Below are 18,246 nucleotides of genomic sequence, written 5' to 3'. Positions count from 1 at the left end.
CACCATATGCAGCAAGGTATGAGACAGAGAGAACCCCCCCTGCTTTGTGTTGGTCATTGTCTCGCAGGAATCTGGGGAATTCCTTTCAGACATCTTGGGAGGGATGTGTTAAGTAACAATAGTCTGGAATGTGTAAAGGGATTGGACATGTTGGGGGGGTACCCCCTCAGTCTCATTTCTTGCTGGGTATAATGTACACACAAGTTACAAGGCTTAGCCTGTGCCTGAATGAACACTTGCAACTACATGTAGATGTACATACGTATGAATATGAGAAACCAGACGCTAGCAGCATCCATAGGAATGTGTGTTATCTCCAGCTGAAGCCACATAATACATGTGTGTACACAAGCCAAGTACAGGTAAGATATGCTTCCATTTTCAGAGCGATGACTACATAAGGTGGGATAAACCTTCCATGTGGATGAAAGCGTCGGCACAAAGCCCTTAAGTTAGTGGTTTCAAACACACAGAGTTTAATGAAAAATGTCATAAAACCTCAGGAGAAAGTATCAATAATGCACACAAGAATGATGGTTTGAAAACTAGAATTGCGACTGAGCTACATGTACATCTAACTACACAAAAAAAATATTGTTTCCAAAGATCCTGGCCAGTGCAGTGGCCACACACGTGTACATGAAAATTTGGCTTAATGAATTGATGAGCCAAGCTACCGGTAATATTAGCCAAGTACCAGCCAGTGGCACGTTAAGCGGCATGACTTGTTGGCTTGTGCCCTGCTAGCGCTCAGCAGATGACAAGGCCAACGTGAAGGTTTCCAACAGCTACTGGTCAAAGCAATGTACACGTACATGTACATGTACTTCTGATTCTGGGCAAACATTAACACACAGACTACAAATTCTTCAGTACTTGAATACTTCAGACTGATATCCAAAGAATTTTCTTTCAGTGGACGGGAGGCTAAATGACCGGGCAGAGGTTTGGTCAGGGAGTACAGCCAGTTTGTTGGGTGAGATCAAAATGGGCTGACTATTTTACACAGGTTCAAAGTCATGAGACGACCACTTCAAACTTGTCTTGAACTACACACAGGTTCACCCTGTCAAACCCAGATGCACAAATCCAACAGGTTAAATTTACAGCAATGTGAAGTAAGCCTCAACAAAAATTGACAGAGGCCTGCAATAAATTCATCCAACAAACATATTTTGCATTCTGTTGTTCTTAATTCTTGCCAACTTATTAACAAAAGTAAAACTTTATTTTGGAAGATAGCAAAATGGTCGGGGGTTATGCTACAGGTTGCTTCCTACTTCACATTAATGCAAACAGCAGCAAGTTATGGAGTGGCATTGTGGTTGAAATAAAAATCTAACTGCAAAGGGCTACAGCTTTTGCCTAGTTGCATAAGAGACACCTTGTGCCGACTACCAATACACAGTGACAGAAAGGAACCAGTTCCTTCCAGAGATGGTGGTCACTATGCAAAAGCTAGCCCCGAAGCACAAGGTATCTATAGCAACAGTGTCTTTAGTCTGGGAAATTCAAATTATATTTATTGCAATCAGACGACTCAGTGTAGCAGATTTTATTTAAATTTAAACTTGCAAAAGGCTTTATTTCTGCATACTCCCCAAATCAGCAATTTAAGATTGATACTTGACGAGCCTGTAGCAGACACCAGTATGCACTTGAATGCAATAGCATTTTTTCAAGGTACCACAGGTTATTTACATGCATGTGATACGAGGGAATTTGAAAAAGAATGCGCTGGAGAAAATACACAGAAGGAGAGCAGCACTGGAGAGAAGGAAGAAAACTGATGACTGGATAAACTGAAAGATAGCAATGACAAGGAAAAACTCACCTGTTACACTATCTTCCTCGAGGTCAAAGTTGACGCAAACTCCTTCCTCACTTTCCAGATCACCGAAGAAGCATGCCCCATCATTGATCACAAGACCGTCCCTGATGCCTGGCTTGCCTGTACTGTTCTGTTCTTTGGTATCCTCAAGCTTCACGTTGCTGTCCAGATCAGAGGTTCTGACGGGTTCTGTCAAGTCCGTTGAAGGACTTCCTGAGAGGGCTTTTTGGCCTTCCTGTGAGTCCTCCGTCTTGTGGCTAACAACGCTGGGCTCTTTGATGGGACTGGCTGGCTCATCCCTCGAGTTTTCTCCATTTGAAACAACAATGACAGTCTCTTCGGGGGCAACAAGCTCCTTATCTTCTGTGTTACTTGTCTCCGTGTTTGGATCAACAACGTTTTGGCCCAAAGTTGGGCTAGAGTCTTCTTTGGCATCCGAGAAGCCTTCTGGCTTTTGGCTGGATTTGGACTCTCCATCCGAGTTAAATGTAACAGTCTGTTGGTAATCTTCAGTCACCTGCATCCAAATTCAAAGAAAGTAGCTGCAAGTGATAGATTTTCATCTCTGAAAGTAATCCATGCTGCAAACTTCTGTTAACCACAACACTGAAACATGTAACTATCTTTCAAACATGCAGGTACAAAATACGAAACCAAGACATACCGGTAAATTACAATTACAAAACTACACCTGTGGTTCTACCCAGGAGAAAAAGATCAGAAAAAGTATTAGAAACAGAGAAATGATTCAATGACTAGCATTACACAAAATGAAGCCAAGCAAATGACTACCAGTCTTGGGGGGGGGGTTATCCCTGTTCTGGGACTGACCTGCCTGATAGTTTGATCTTCTGCTGTCTGTTTGGCAAAGACCTTCCTTATGGCTGCCGCAGCATTCTGACTGAAGAATCTCTCCTCCTCAGTCTCCTTGGTGTTGTCAAATCTGAGTAGAGTAAGTATAAAGAGGGTTGGGGGATGAGAAGAAAGTTCGATCTCAGAGAGAGAGAGGTTGTAGCAAATGACTATGAAACACTGTGGCTCTCCCAAATGGCCGTGATAATGTGAACCTTGCACTTTTGTGTACACGTACAGTGTGTTAAAATGCACCAAAACCTGAATTACCATACCACTATGAATCAAACTGTTTGGGGTTGACATCTTGCAATATCCTCCAAATCACACTCCTGATTTGAGAGTGCAATCTTAAACCTGCAGTAAATACTTCCCTAGAAAAAACAAGTTGTTGATCGTTTACCCTTTATCAATAACAGCACAAATTACCCAACAAATTAAATTAAATTGGAAGAGCCACCTTTTGCATTCATAAAAGATAATAGAGTGGGAAACAGTAAATTAAGGAAGATCAATAACTTCAAGCTTCAAAGATATTTTGGCAACTCAAGCTGTGTGACCCATTTAGCAAAATGGCTTCAAAACACGATTGGATGGTGTGATCATTTTCAGACGTGATGGATCTTACCTGGCTCCTCTGTGTAGTGTATCACTGATGCAGTGCTGAAGGCTGGTACCAGACCATTCTTCTTCCTTCAGCCCACCCTCTAGGAATTTCCGGGTGAGCACCACCGTGTACAGAGTCCTCCCGCTGCCATCCTGCCCCGTCACAAACAATCCTTTCTCCTTCCCCCCTGAGAGCTGCATCTCTTTGGAGCAAACTTGGTAAGACGACTTGTCACTCGGACAATCAGGAATGCCAGTTACGCCCTCCGTCAACCCGGCAATGCCAGTCGACAGGCTGACTGTCCCTTCAAGGCTGTCCTGAGAACTACCTTTAGCTGAGCCGATAATGAGACCTCCTTGGTTGTCCACAGTCCTTTCTGCAGACAACTCAGTCTGGTTGGAAAAGGCCGAGGCACCTTCTACTCTCTCAGGAGATGGCATTTTCTTCTTTGGTATGCGGCCAAGACCCTTGAGGTCCACAGAATGGATGAATGGGAGTTTCTTTGGTTTGTCAGAAATACTTCCTGGAACAACATGAGCAAATGAGTGGAGATTTAGGGGAAAAAAAGCAGAAATCCTGTTGGGAATATGTGAATTGACTGTAAAAGACAGAAACTCATTAGTCTTCGATCTATAAGTTTGAAATTGAACTTCCTAACCATGAAATCTATTCATAGTTAAACAAAAAGAGTGACTTGATTTAATACTCTTTAGCACAGATTCATTAGCAATAAGCTAGTGTACACACCACCACTGGAGTTCCTCTTCCTGGCAAACTGTGATTTAAGTCGCTCTTTCTCCTTGTTCAGTCTCCTGATCTCGTTATCTATCTCTTCGATGGTTCTCTCCTTGCTCAGTTTCCCCCGTTTCAGAGATGCCGAACCACCTCCGCCTTTCCTGGTGCGGTCAGTCTTCTCGTGCTCGCTGTCCAGCAGCTTCTTATTCAGGTAGCTCTTCATGTCCGTGGCGCTGGTAATGCGGTCCTTGGTGTGGACCACCCCACCGTTCAGGAAGGCCTTCATCTCTGAGGCTCCTCGAATGGGCGAGCTTAGGCCGTCTGCCTGGGGATCAAAGTTGGGTATAACCTTCTTGGCTAGATTCAAATCCAGTGACAGGCTCTCTTTGTTGCACCTCTCCTCCGTGATGGGCTTCTCTTCTGTTCCCAGTTTGCTGTCTTGCTCACTCTTTTCTCCAAACTCTTTGCTGTGAGATCTTTTGAGCTTTTTGGAGGCTCTCCCACTCAGGCTGTAATGGTCCATGGATGCAAGTGCGTCACCAAATGGATTAGAAGGTGGTTTCACTTGACCTTTTTCAGATAGTCTACTTCCTCCTCCTGATTCATCGTTCTGTGACACTTCCCCACTTTCATCAGCCTCGCCTTGTCCGGGCTTCAAGGCACTTTGATGTCCAACTAACCCTGGTGCATCATCAGAGGGCTTGCCCGAGGACAGCATACTCAAAGGGATGGAAACTGGAAACGTGGGCCCGGATTTAGCAATTCCTTCTCCGGTAGTATTCTCTGTGGAGGGGCTGATCAAGACCTTCTCGATGACAGCCTTCAGAGTCTGTACTGACACCTCAGGATTGTTCTGTGTGGGCTTAACAGGGAGCTTGGCAATCTGTTGAACAACCTCCATGACTTTGGTGGAAAGGGCTGGGCTCACTGATGATCCCGGTAAGTCCTTGGACGTGTCAGTTAGTAGAGGTGAACTCTGAGGGGCGCATGACTCGACAGCTTTCACCTCAGGAGAGGAGAATACATCCAGCTTTTCTGTCACTTCATCTTCTCCCACAGGGCGATCCCCTGAATGCTGCTCCCTTCTAGTATCCTCCAGCCCCTCCATCTGGACCCTTCCATCCTCTTCTTGGTTTAGACGGCTTCTTTCCTGGCGCAGAGCCTGCAGGAAGTCCTGCAGCTTCGTCAGCTTGGCATTGTAGCACTCTTCCAGGGCTGGGCCCCCAGCTGAGATCTCCTTGTGTCGCCTCAGGATCCTCATCTCCTCCTGGAGTCTGGTGATCTCTGCCTGCTGGTCCAGGATGCTGCCCAGCGGCAGCTTGCTGGACTGGCGGGACACTTGGGGTGGTTCCCGCTGGACCCCTACATTCCAAAAGGTACAATAGGCTTTATACATGTATCAGACTGTAAGGTGATATACATTACATAGTACACCAATTATAAACCAGTCCCAACAGTTAACAAATACAATCAAGTCAGTCCAAAATGCAAGGGTGCATAAGGGACCTCAGAGATCATCTTTGTGACAATAAAACCAGATTAGATGTACAAAGTCTGCACTTAACGTAAAGCCTGAACGGCTTACTAGCTCATTACATTTTTGAGGGAATAACACACCACAAAAGAACCAGGGAAATCATGCAAGAGAGGTAACTGATATCTAGCTCCACCACGAAAGTAATATCACATATCTATAGTTCTTAGTGACTTCAGTGAACACTGAATTCAAGTGGCTATTTTTGATCTGACGTTAGAATTTTCACACCTGGAAAGGAGCTTGAGCCCTTTCCTTACCTACTGCAGCAGTGCCTGGACTTCCGCTACTGGTAGGTCCAAGCCAAGTGTCTCTAGCAAGCAGATCTGTGCTGGAGCTCTTCTGGTCACCTCTGCTAGGCTCCAGGTGCTGGCTGTACATAGGGTGGACGTTCTCCTCGTGAACAGCTTCCATGATGCTGGGGGACTGGGGATGGCCCTGTGGGTTGTAGACAGGATGGGGCTGCTTCTTGGATACCCCGTCGCTAGATGCAGGTGCTACTAAGGTCTCCGAGATATTGTACATTGGGTGCAGGGACCCTTCGGGGACAGGGTCTGCTTGGATGTTCAAAGTTGAAGCAGGACTGCTGTACATGGGATGGACATTGGGGACCTCTGAGGGTAAGGGGCTCCTGTTGACAAATCCTGGCTGGAATGGATGGTTGCTCCCCTGGTTGTCCGTCACCTGCATCTTCTGCGACCTGTAAGTCGAAAGCAGGTCCTTCTTTGAGAGCAGACCGTGTTGGTAGTCGATAACCTTGCTCTTCACCGCAACAGTGCTTGTGCGGTCCACTGACAGGGGCGTCAGGGCGTCTGACCCGCCCTGAGCCGGTGAGTGGATGCTGCTGGCCTCAGGGCTGCGGATGTCCGTCTGGTGTTTGAGGTCGTGGCTCTGTCTGGTGAACATGGAGAGCAGGCCGATGCGCAGCATCAGCTGCTTGTTGTCGCTTCCCTCCAAGAGCTGGTTGTCAGCAATAGGAGTTTGAACTTTGGTGCCTGAAGGAATGTAAATGCCTTTCTCTGTAAAAGAACAGAAGAGGCGGGATTTTGTGCATCCGAGGTAAATTGAAGTGGACTTCACGGTTTTACAATGTTTATCCTAAAATGGGCTGGATTCTGCCCCTTGACAATGTTTCCCGATATTGTTAGACCGCATTTTTTTCACCACCGAGCCTTCATTTTAACTGATACTTTAACTGCACACTTTATGTGCTTGTCAAATCGTTAAAAAATCAGTCATGGGACAGCTGACTTCTAAGGATCCCCCAGCTTTCAGTTGGCCCAAAACAACCTGGCTCTTTAACAGGGTTAACAGGATTTTGTGGCATGCCTCCACACAAAACGTTTTGTTGCCCCTTATTTAATGTTGCATTCTTCCCTTTGCATAATCGTATACATGTACTTGTGTCAGGCTTTATTACTTCTCGTTCCTTCAACGCTTGTGGTGACAAATCAAGACAATATCTGTTTCGTCACATCTGCTTGCAATGGCATGCAGTTTAAACTGAACCAACCAAACCCTTTCGAATACTCACCTGCGATGTGGCCTATCATGGGGCTCCGGGCCGTGAAGAGCACATGCAGCGTCTCTGGGTAGTCCCCCCGGGTCACACCAAGGTCATGGGACAGAGTGGACGTCGGGAAGACAAACATTGTCACATTGCCCTCAAGTCGGCACTTCAGAACCTGTCAGGGGTTGACAGTGAGACATTTATTCGCAGGGGAAATTAGTTTTCATCATGTTCCATGAATGCAATGTAATGTGCAATGTAACCTGTTAAAGGGGTGGTGCCAGACTTCGTGTTCCATGCCTCACTTTCAGGTTTTTGTTAAATGTGGCTAAAACATCTAGACATAATTGATCACATATTCCAAATTATGCACGGGTATCAATGACATTTATTTGTAATGACATTTAATTCACTTCTTTCAAATTCACTCTAGGGTTCCCAAAATAAAAACTTAACTTTGCCTCCAATTCAGTATGGCCAATTTGTGAATAAGCTGAATTGAATCTCTTTCAAAATAAGATATTGGTCATTAAAATCACCTGGCCCTAACGGCCTTAACCTGCTGTTAGGCTTCCTGTACCCTCTATAATTATATGACATGATGCACAGTGAAATTCTTTGTATATCAACTTTTCATGGGCCTTCCATCCCTTATAAAGCAACACCGAATGGAAAATAATCCAAATCTTCCTGTTTTCCTGCATCAAATGACATACGATACTCCACAAACACTCCATACAGGCCAAGTTTGGATTTTGGAAACGTTTGCCTGATCTCGAAAGGGATCTAGTGTAAATGTCTTGGGACAAATTCCTCATGAACATGTGGGGGATTTGTGGCCGCTTGCTTCCTTTTTAAAATTTTCCTAGCAAAGGCTGAAAACTCAAAAGCATTTCAGACAACTTTAGCCTGGTTCGAAAAAAAAAAAAAGGTTACATAAACCACATCTTATCAATTTAAATATAGATTCTTCTGGATACAAACTCCTGAAATCTAATCACTTGCGTCAAAGTCCACTACTCACTGCTTGATTGAGCAGCATGAACTGCAACAGCTGTTGGTATCTCTGGGTGGATTCCTGGTTGTGTTGTAACTCACAGTAAACCACGTATTTGTTCCTGCGGCACACTGTCCAAAACGACGGATTATGTTAGCGCATGCTGTGTCTTGGAGCTACCCAAAACAGCCGCACAGTTAAAACTGGTGGGCATATGGGCCGTTACTTCACACCATGAATAGTAATTAGTATACAAACTGCCATGCTCAGTATGCTCTTACCATTGATGGCATACATATGTATGAGCAATGGTGTGCTTTGAAATGTGGCCCTGATGTGAACAAGTCAGATAAAAAGCCAAGTGACTGAACAAGATCTGGATCCCAAAGTTTGGGTCTGGGCAATCAATTCTAAATATGGCATTAGATTAACAACTGCTGTGTTCATGGCAGTTAAAATGAATCAGGGAATATCAAGAGACCTGTACATATATATCTTAACCGGGAAAAAGTATTTGTGTGAACGTACCATGAATTTGTCCCAAAGAATTGTTCCTAGAAAGTGTCAAGGAGCAAACTCAAATACAGTCAATAAACAACTTCCGGAGTTGTGACTGTCAAAGATAACAGGCTGCCTACCTTCTCGGATGTTGGAGGTGAGCGGTATCCCACTGGCAAAAATACCAGATGGGAAATAGGCGTGCATCTTGGCAAATGAAATCTTGGTCTTAAAGTTTATCACTGCTGGGCTGCAAGAGGACAGCACAGAGACGAGGAACGAAGATGAACGTGGTCTGTAAATGGCCTGTCTGTAAATGGTCTGCAAATCAACGATCGTCCCCTTTACTTAAAGGGGTGAGGGTCTGGGCACTCCAAGTCCCACTAATTTCTTCCAACAGAAAAAAATCCAGAAGATAAGGACACACAGGCCTGATCATAGGCCTGTATCTCTGAGTGGGAGCTGTTCATCTCTCCCACTTGTATTTGTTCAGCCCATCAATTAAGACGTCTACAGAAAATTTAGTTGTTCATGTCGTTTTGTTTCGACCTGGCTACAGCAAGCTCTAACAACAGTGTGCAAATTGATGACATGCCATCCCTGTCAATTCCAGGCTTTTAATTTCAGGTTGTGCCTGAAATTAGAAGCCTTTATAAGATCATTCATAATAGAACCCAAGATGGAAAAACTAGTAGCTAAAGGTTAACCAAATAAATCCAAACTTACAGGATCTGGGGAAGAACAGGAGAGGTGAAGGAAATCATACAGGCCGAGCAGAGAGGCTCGGACTTGGCACAGAGCATCCCTTTCCACACCAAGAAGTGATTCTTTCTCAGGTTCTCAATTTGAGAAACTGGGAAGAGAAAAAACGAAACGAGCAAAACAAAATTTATTTATCAATAGATCAAGGCTCCTTGTATCGTAAAAATTATTTTGACAGCAGATTTTAACAACTGCACAAAAATCGACTCAATTACTTCAGTGCTTATTTGTCTGAAACTTTTGATGTCCTGTGTACGAACCATAGAATCCAAGACACTTAGAAACAGACTGCTCACGTGAGTACTAAAAGGAAACAAAACTAAAACACGTGTAACAAAAATACCAAAAGAAATCATAAAAATAATAAAATGGATTACTGACACTGGAAACAAAGAACAACCAGCAGGGTAATAGATGCTATCAAAACTGGAATATGTAAGCTCACTGGTCTTGCTTGTCAACAAATGGTCCACACTAGTCTCAACACGGGCACATTCTTGAGGGAGGGGAGAAGTTAGAGGGATTTGGGTACTAGACATGCCCTGTGTCTGATGAACTGCTGTCCTCTGAATACATCTGATAACATTCCACACAATTTCCACCATTAACGAGCAAAGTGGTGAGTCTCCTTTAATAGACAAGAGCTTCTGTTTTTACACAACTGACCACTAATCTGTTTTCGTTGTGGGAGGGGTGGCACACTGGGGCAAGCTGAGATATGAAGAGTTTAGATTGAAAAAAAAACAGAAAAAAGATAACTCCATTTTCCATTTTGGGCGAATATCAGCTTGCACAGACACAAGGCCTGTCACTTTTGGCACAAAAAGGTTTTATCATTTCATTATTCAACACTTCAGTAAGTATTGATTCAAAGAGAATTGACATTGTTCAGTTAAATATTGATTTATTGGATGGATAGTTTTCCTTGATTTTGTCAAACATCTATGTAGGTGTTTATTGCCTTCTACACATATCTGCATTACATCATTGGTGTCCTGGTAAAAAAGAACGGTGCAGGTTTTCACCAGGAATCAACAGGTATATGTACTCCCAGCTACACACTAAACACAGTGGGGCATGTAGATAATGAATATTGTGCTATACTGACAGTACATTACAAAACCAATCCATCTGTCTAAATATTTAGTCTACAGAACTTGTGCATATGTTTATGCTTGCATTTCATAACGATGCTATGGCTTTCGGTAGAACTTTATGGTAGGCTTCAACTACATTTGTGACTGGCGGAAGCAGTCCATTAAAATGAGTCCACAATTCCACTTTGGAAAGACCAAATGAGGATCTTTCTATAAATGGCATTTGCAACCCAGATCCTGTCCCTGAACACTGCTAGTATCACTCCTGGACATCTGTCCTTCAAAATTTTCATGGGCGCGAGTAAAAATAAAAACTGGTCAGGGGTACAGATGAAACAGCCTCAGCATGTGAATCCCCTGAAAGGATACAACCAATGCTTTTGTACATATATGCCAATTTAAAAGTGGAATGATGCCACATGTATGTCTGGGCAATATTAACAAAACAGACACCAGCCACATGAAGAGAAAAGCATTTCCAAATGAAGTCACTCCATTCCAAAATGGTCGTGTGGGGGTACCAGCTCAGTAGGGTCTAGTTAGTCAGTTCACTGTAGTCCTGTTTCAAAGATGGATTTGCGCCGGGGAGGTGTAAATTAATTTGGATTTTGCCCTGCCCGATGTGTATTCTAACACTGTATTCTCAGTGTATGCCCCCGAAGGCTTGCGAAAAAATACAGTCTCTAGAGAGAAAAGTGTTACTGCTGACGCTGAACTGTAAATCAGTGGCAGGCTATGTTTCCTTCATCCCACATTCCTGACTCTTCCGTCTTTAAACCCATCTCTGCTTAATGCGACAGACCGTGCCCGTGGTGCAAAGTTGTGTGTTTTTGTATTTGGGTCATTCCATGAGGTTGGGGCACAATTTGTGACGGTGCCCATTGTTACGTAGGTTCCGTAAAAATGAATTTATTTCCCTGCATGTTGATTCCAAATTATACATTTTGCAAGGCTGAGTACAGAGGTGTGTATTATTTTAACAGAGTAAACGACCTACTCGACAGGTCATGACAGGTGGTAAAAGTTAACCATGTGACAAGTACACCATCACAAATTGTGCCCCAAACTCATGGAATGACCCATTGGGCAGTGTAGGCAATTAGGGGATACTCTGTGTAGCTTGATCAGGTGCAGGCTGGTGTTTAGCCGGTGCACTGCATGCTACCAGAATAACCAACTGTGCATTTTGATGTATCCTGCCGCATACAGCAGGGTTCTCACGTCAGCCAAGAGTGAACCCAGTGGAGGGTGGAGTTTAATTACAGTCGTCCATAAATCTGTGGGTTTTTATTCCGTCAATTTCTGGAATTACAAGAAGTGAAATCTTTGTTTCTTTTCTATCCTGTCAAAGCAGTGCTGTGTTCATCTTCTACTTACGTGAAGGTGTTGTCGTGGGTTTGTCAGTGGTAACTTTCTTGGTGGGATCCAGTCGCGGTATGTCAGGCTTGGCAGGGGTGCTGGCAAGAGGTGCAAGGGGGGGCATGCTTTGGGCATGATGATGGTTAGCGGAGGAGGTACCCTGGACCACTGAATCCCTGTGCATGGAGATGAAATGAGACAAGTTGGAACATGCAAAAGTGTCAGTTGAAAATCAAAAGATCCCCCCCAAGACGAAATATGACCCTGACAAACAGAGTGTCCTTCGGAACCCAGTCAGAAGTGGATGAGAGGTTGAGCAATGGCATCCATGCTGTGAAACCTGATAAAAAATTTCTAACCTCAGAAAGACTAAAATCGAAGTGAAAATGTTGAACAGGCGAATCAATGCATGGACACCAAACCACATTGAATAACACCACGTGGTAAACTCAAAGCTTGTGGGATTCCATTGTTTGCTTCATTGACATGTATGTTCACTTCGCCCGACTTGGCTGGGCAAGAACTGCACAATAACCATCTCAGCTCAGACAAGCTGTCCGTTTAATTCTTATGTGAGGAAAGGCAATAAACCAATAAGGTATTTCAATGAGGCGAAGGAGATCAGGCTTGGAACATCTGATGTCACACGAACTTGGACACAAAATGTCACACAAGGGTGTGTGAGTCGGCACGCAACTGTGCTGACTGGACCAATCTCACCCTTCATTTCAAATAACCTATGGCACTTCTTATTTTGTGCAAGCGCCTAAAAAGCCTTGCTTGAGGACACAACTGACTGCAACGTCTTGGGCTGGATTCAAATCCACACTGTGTAGAACACCACTCTTGGGGTTGCATCCACCAACCCGTGAGCCTGGAGCTATAAAAGTACTCGGACTTAAAGGACACTCACCGTGTTTCCTGCTGTAGCAATGGCTGTGACAATGGGACGGTTGCTGGACTGGCCTTGACAGGCTCTTGGTAGGTGTAACTCACCACAGCGTACGGACAAACCTGTCGGGGCCGCTTGACCATGTCCAATTCCCCGAACTCATACAAGTAGATCTGAAATTTTAAACACACAAAATCAGACATGTCAGTATGTAGTATCCGTTTGAATCAGGATTCTTGCTTCCCTTTCACTTGCATACATGTATGTGAAACTGACCTTTATCAAGGCCTGCTCTGATAGGCCATGCATGTAAAACAGCTCCAAGATAATTAGATTGGAAATGGACAGAAAGGTAATGGAGAACAGAGCCAATGTACTAATGAAAATTTGATGAGACAAGTTTCTGAGACGGCATATTAGTTTCAGGTTTACTGATTACATGCATAACTGTGCGTCATCTCATTTGCCAAAGAGGCAATGAGAAAAATTAAAATGACTGATTAAACAGGGAAAATGGAAATTTTCTAATTTTCTCAATCAATTTGACACCCATTTGATTCATTTCCACGACATTCAACGGACAGTACAGAGACAGCGACGGATGACTATCCAAATTTTCAAGAAACACATGTACACTGAATTGAAGTGTTTTTACAGAACACGCAAGTGTAAGCTTGTCCAACCCAGCTATGGTGATGTTAACTTCTCAAACAGAAATGGCTACAATAACAACCATCATATTTATCTCTACCGAGCTTTGTGCAGAACTCCGCCCAATAATAAAAGACTACAGATGGCTTCAACCTAATTAGCATTACATTAAAAAACTGGGGCCAATTATCAAACTGATTACTGAAGTCTCCCAGCACTGTGGCGGGTGGGAGGGGGGGGTTTCCCTGGTTCCCTGCATCCAATCACACAGTTCAGTGTTCTTGGTGCATATTTTCTTTTGTGCAGAATTGAAACACTGGCAAAACAAACAATTTGAACTGCAGGGCGTCTCATGGATTGAGTGTGGCTCGGGTCAAGAGAAAAACTGGATCATCTACCGCACATGTACGGTTGCAAGAATGGCAAACCTGAATTTGCAAAAGTAACTAATACAGAAATGGGGAGTTTGCTCATAATACAATGTACAGGTACAAGTAATGGGTTGAAGGGGGTTGGGACTCGCATAGATTACTTATTATCAAAATATTACGAATATGGCAAATTTACAAAATGGCAACATTTCCATAATGCTCATTTGTCAAAAACAACTTGCCAAAATCAACCATCACTGTACGGCTGTACTTTGTTTGATTGAGGACTGCACAGCCTTGACATCATTATTTTGTTCCGTACTTGACGCCGTAATTCTGTCTAACATGTCTAAAAAGAATGCGCCATTGGTTTATTACACAGAGTTCAATTTTGGCTGATTTTAGAAGGCTCCTAAACGAACAGCAATACAGATATATTTTGTCCTTCAAATTTAAACAATTAATTCATCTGAGTGTTAGTCACTCTGAGACTAGCATAAAGAAATTGTGTTACTTCTTATTTTTGGATTGTAACTGTCTGATGATCAGGAAAGTGCAGCACAGCGAAAATAGCCACACAGCAAAAATTTACCAAAAATGAAACTAATGTCTCCACACATGCAAAGGTCAATGCTTCAAACAGGACTTCCTTTGTGTAAAACTAACAAAAGATACATGCACACAGGGTTGTGAAAATGAATCGTACTTCATGGCCAAAAAACCTTTCCACCTCATAAAGACATCCCAAAATGAGGCACAAATGCAGGTGTATGAAATAACACAAATTCTTTAGACGGAAATCAAACAAACATTTTAATAAACAATTTCATAAATTCACATATAATTTGAAATTTGAAGACAAGTTTTCAAACATGAATTTTTAAACAAATTCAAAGCTCAAAATCACAAATTTAATATCAACAGTTACTGATACTTAAATTGCAAACGCACGGACATATATGTACATGTATGTATGTCCTATGAAAACAAAAGTAACCAACCTACTTTTGTTTTGCATATGTTCTAGTACAGAGCTATATATAGCTTACAAGCACTGTCGACAATGAACTTGTTTTGGGTTCAAAGTTGTTCCCTGGTGGTATGGTGTTTTACTGTATGTCTAGCTGGGCTCCAATCCTGTGTTAAGAACTCTCATTTTTTGTGGGACCTAAACCCCCAACTATTCAGTGAACCTTGTCGGGAATACCGCGAGAAGGAAAAACACAGTAGGGCCAAACAAAAAGTAGCTGCTTTCTGGTTAATGGACTCAATCTTGAAGGGCATACCTACACATTTTTTTATTTGAAAAATCCTTCTTTTCTATTCATTACAGTGACAAACGCTCACTTGATTTTTGCACATATTTTGTAGTTATTTTTGAACTGGTTGGTCTTAATGTAGTGATTTGTTCCAACATCCATTGACGTGTACTTCCTATATTCACAGATGTACATTTTTCAAACATTCAATGGAGAGAATGGTGCCAATACCTAGTATCAATGTGTAGAGTATTAAATCTGGCATCGCCATTGAACTAACTCACTTGTCATTAGTTACAAATGAGTGCAAACATATACAACAAATTTACACAGACCTGTGGCTTACTCTAATATTTTTGGCCAAAAAATTCGAACCCCATTAAAACATAACTGAACAAACCTTTTTTTTTTTTTTTCAAAGTGCACGCAACAGGAAACAAAAGTTGTTTTTTTGTTTGTTTTGACTATCAGCCTCTGACTTTATCACGGCTATGCAGTCAACTGGGAAGGAGTGACATATTAATTTAAGTACGTATACTGGCATCACCATGTTTTATTTCGGAAACTTCTGTTTGGTTACGAATTCCAGATCAAAATACTCTGGGGACGTGATGCTGGAAGACCAGGAAAAACATCCTTTCATGATAAATATTCAGCAGAAAGGAAAATAAATTGCACATGACCCACAAATTAATGACTGGTTAGATATTAATTAGTCAACTGAGCTAATAAAGACCACCTTGCCAAACACATGTACATCAACATGTGCATCATCAACATGTGCATTCACAGCTGGTTCCTTGATTTATTGATTTACCTGAGTAGCATCAAATGCCATAGGTGTCTGCAATGAGGAGAGCTTGGTCATGTCCAGGGCGCTGGATTTGGCCACGTGACTGTCGTAGTTGGGGATAGGCTCCAGGACACTGGTGTAGTTGAGCGGCATCGCTTTGACTCTTCCCTGGCGGACAAGAAAATGAGAAGAGAAGCATCATTCCGCTGGTAGACTTCATGAAATTAAGGCAGATTGTAAGGAAGCAAACACACCCATCGGACCACTACCAGTAACACTGGAACTGATGATGCTTGGGCTGAGCAGAAATGGTTCTGGTTAGTAAAACTCAGCAGGCATCTGCCAAGAATCAATATGCAACACATGAATTTCTTTGGCTGGTAACGTGCTTGGCTGCTTAAAAAATAATATTTGAGGTGCTTAGCATTCCTTGTAAGTGGACGTATACAATTTTTTTGGGGGAGGGGGTGACTTCTTCCTCCCCGCAACGGTAAATGGAGCCAAGAATTCAATCAAGATCAAGAACCTGTGCTTAATTATTGGGTAGAAATCTGACTAGTTCTGTATCCATACAGAAACAACCCCCCCCAAAAAAAACCACCAACCAAAGTTCTGTGAAATTCATACAAAGGGACAATGAATGCATGCAAAAATATAAGCATTAATTAATTCTTTTGTTTAACGTCCACGATTGTTTGGGAACATCAGTGCAACGGTATGAATATACACACGTACACGAGGCCGCATAAAATTATGTTAGTCTGATCCTCAAACAAGTGAATTACATTACCGATACCACATTCAACGTCTGCAGGAACTAGACTACATAGCGCGGTACTCGTATCGAGTCCAGAATACAACGTGGATGTACACACACCACGAAGTGCACCGTACTACTCCTGCGTGCATACCAACACCGAGAACATGTCTCTATGGGAGAAGCCTGCAGCCAACCGAGCATGCGTGTGTTGCCATTGTTCTAACCTGTGTAGTCAAATCGTGTGCGTACGGTTTACACAGCGGTGTGCGTATATGTACGATGCAGCTGGGCTCGATACCAGGTTTCAAATTTTACTCATATAAAATGCATGTGAAACACCAGTCTTGTAAAACCTCGTTCTCAGGCACGAGGACGTGTGAGGAATACAAAAAGGACAGGTACATTTGTACAGTACATTTTCATCCTCAAGACGACAGAATCAACTGTAAAACAAATGAGTTTATTCTTCCGTTCATTTTGTCATGCATTCGAAGGCAATATGAATATTCAATTAGAATATTGTAAACCCCTCCCATTTTCTCAACGGATTCGCGCGATTCACGAGGGTTGACTTTTGAGGCCCAAAAAACAAGAATTCCAAAAAAACGGAGAAATCACATACGTTTTATGTGCAGGTTATCTACACATCAATAATTCATTATGCTACATGTATGCTACCTGAAAAAGGAAGGCCGACTATTACTGGCCAGATGTCAAGCAATGCACATTATACATGTAAGTGCTCCATTTGCATGGGAAAGCGCCAACTTCCCAGACATCCAGATGTGAAATGTAATGTCAATTTTTCAATTAATCATCTCACATCTCCTGGGATGCTTTCCAACTGGTTGCAATTTTCAAAGGACACTTCCCACATGTCCCCATTCAAAAGCCTGAACCTGCTTAATGAGCAGGGCCCACCAAAGAGTCACTGAAATAACTACATCCAATGCATTTCAAAGTCCATATTATGTACGTTTGAAGGAGCGAGTACATGCAAACAGAATCCTGTTCAGGACTGTGCAAAAGAGACAAAATTCCAGGAAAACTGGAAAAGCCACAAAACTGCTTATTTGAAGAACTCTCACCCACCCCCAGTGGGAATTGGAAAGAAATCAAAGAGAAACTAAGCTTAATAAATTGCAAATCTGACCTTCCAGGGTTGTTTTTTGTAATCTCTGCTGAGCCTTGGTTGAGCCAAGAACTTTGCTATGTCTAGCTATTTGCCAAATGGATCATTCTATAAGTTAGGGGTTCCAATTTTTTCATGTCCCTGTTAAATCTGACATATGTTTTCTGTAAGTTCAGAACACATTCTGCAATAAACCATTTGCGAGTTAAATTTGAATAAAATCTGGTACACTGAGTTCTTTAAACTCACGTGAACATAACAACTTGAATTCTCCACACTAAAACCACTGTTGCTTTACCTTGTGATTTGGGGTAAGCTTTTTTCTTAGTTACATGTACATAAGAGATGCCTTACAACAATACACCGTTCTCAAGGGATAGGAATGGCACAAAGGAACCAGTCCATTCCAGAGATAGTGGTCGCTATGCAAAAGCTTGCCCCGAATCACGAGGTATAGCAACAGTGTCTTTAGTCTGGGGAATTCAAATTGTTACGTTTCTATACAATCAGATAATACAGTGTGCCAGATTTTATTCAAATTTAACGCGCAAGTCGCTTATTTCCAAGAGTGATGAATTGATGCGAATTATCTGCCAAGCAAATGGA

General features: G+C 42.7%; 1 protein-coding gene across 9 annotated transcripts in view; it reads right to left on the bottom strand.

Annotated features, from left to right (window-relative positions):
* LOC110982150 (uncharacterized) overlaps positions 1 to 18,246 on the bottom strand; it is a 48,297-nt gene that overhangs the window by 20,485 nt on the left and 9,566 nt on the right. For 8 of the 9 annotated variants that reach the window (XM_087135607.1, XM_087135608.1, XM_022240378.2 and 5 more), the window contains exons 6-17: positions 15,773 to 15,916; positions 12,696 to 12,847; positions 11,801 to 11,958; positions 9,291 to 9,417; positions 8,705 to 8,814; positions 8,094 to 8,197; positions 7,094 to 7,244; positions 5,820 to 6,578; positions 4,038 to 5,387; positions 3,312 to 3,813; positions 2,663 to 2,774; positions 1,835 to 2,348 (exon numbers count right to left, since the gene is read on the bottom strand). In XM_087135607.1, coding sequence (XP_086991733.1) covers positions 1,835 to 2,348; positions 2,663 to 2,774; positions 3,312 to 3,813; positions 4,038 to 5,387; positions 5,820 to 6,578; positions 7,094 to 7,244; positions 8,094 to 8,197; positions 8,705 to 8,814; positions 9,291 to 9,417; positions 11,801 to 11,958; positions 12,696 to 12,847; positions 15,773 to 15,916 — 4,183 coding nt within the window. Of the gene's footprint in view, positions 1 to 1,834; positions 2,349 to 2,662; positions 2,775 to 3,311; positions 3,814 to 4,037; positions 5,388 to 5,819; positions 6,579 to 7,093; positions 7,245 to 8,093; positions 8,198 to 8,704; positions 8,815 to 9,290; positions 9,418 to 11,800; positions 11,959 to 12,695; positions 12,848 to 15,772; positions 15,917 to 18,246 lie in introns of those variants that run through there. The other variant, XM_087135610.1, reaches the window with a different exon arrangement.

Source organism: Acanthaster planci, linkage group LG04 (assembly GCF_054643075.1).
Source record: "Acanthaster planci isolate LZ-2023a linkage group LG04, COTS_SCS, whole genome shotgun sequence".
Lineage (NCBI taxonomy): Eukaryota > Metazoa > Echinodermata > Asteroidea > Valvatida > Acanthasteridae > Acanthaster > Acanthaster planci.
The sequence above is the reverse complement of the archived record's forward strand: the minus strand, read 5'-3'. Positions and strand labels throughout refer to the sequence as shown.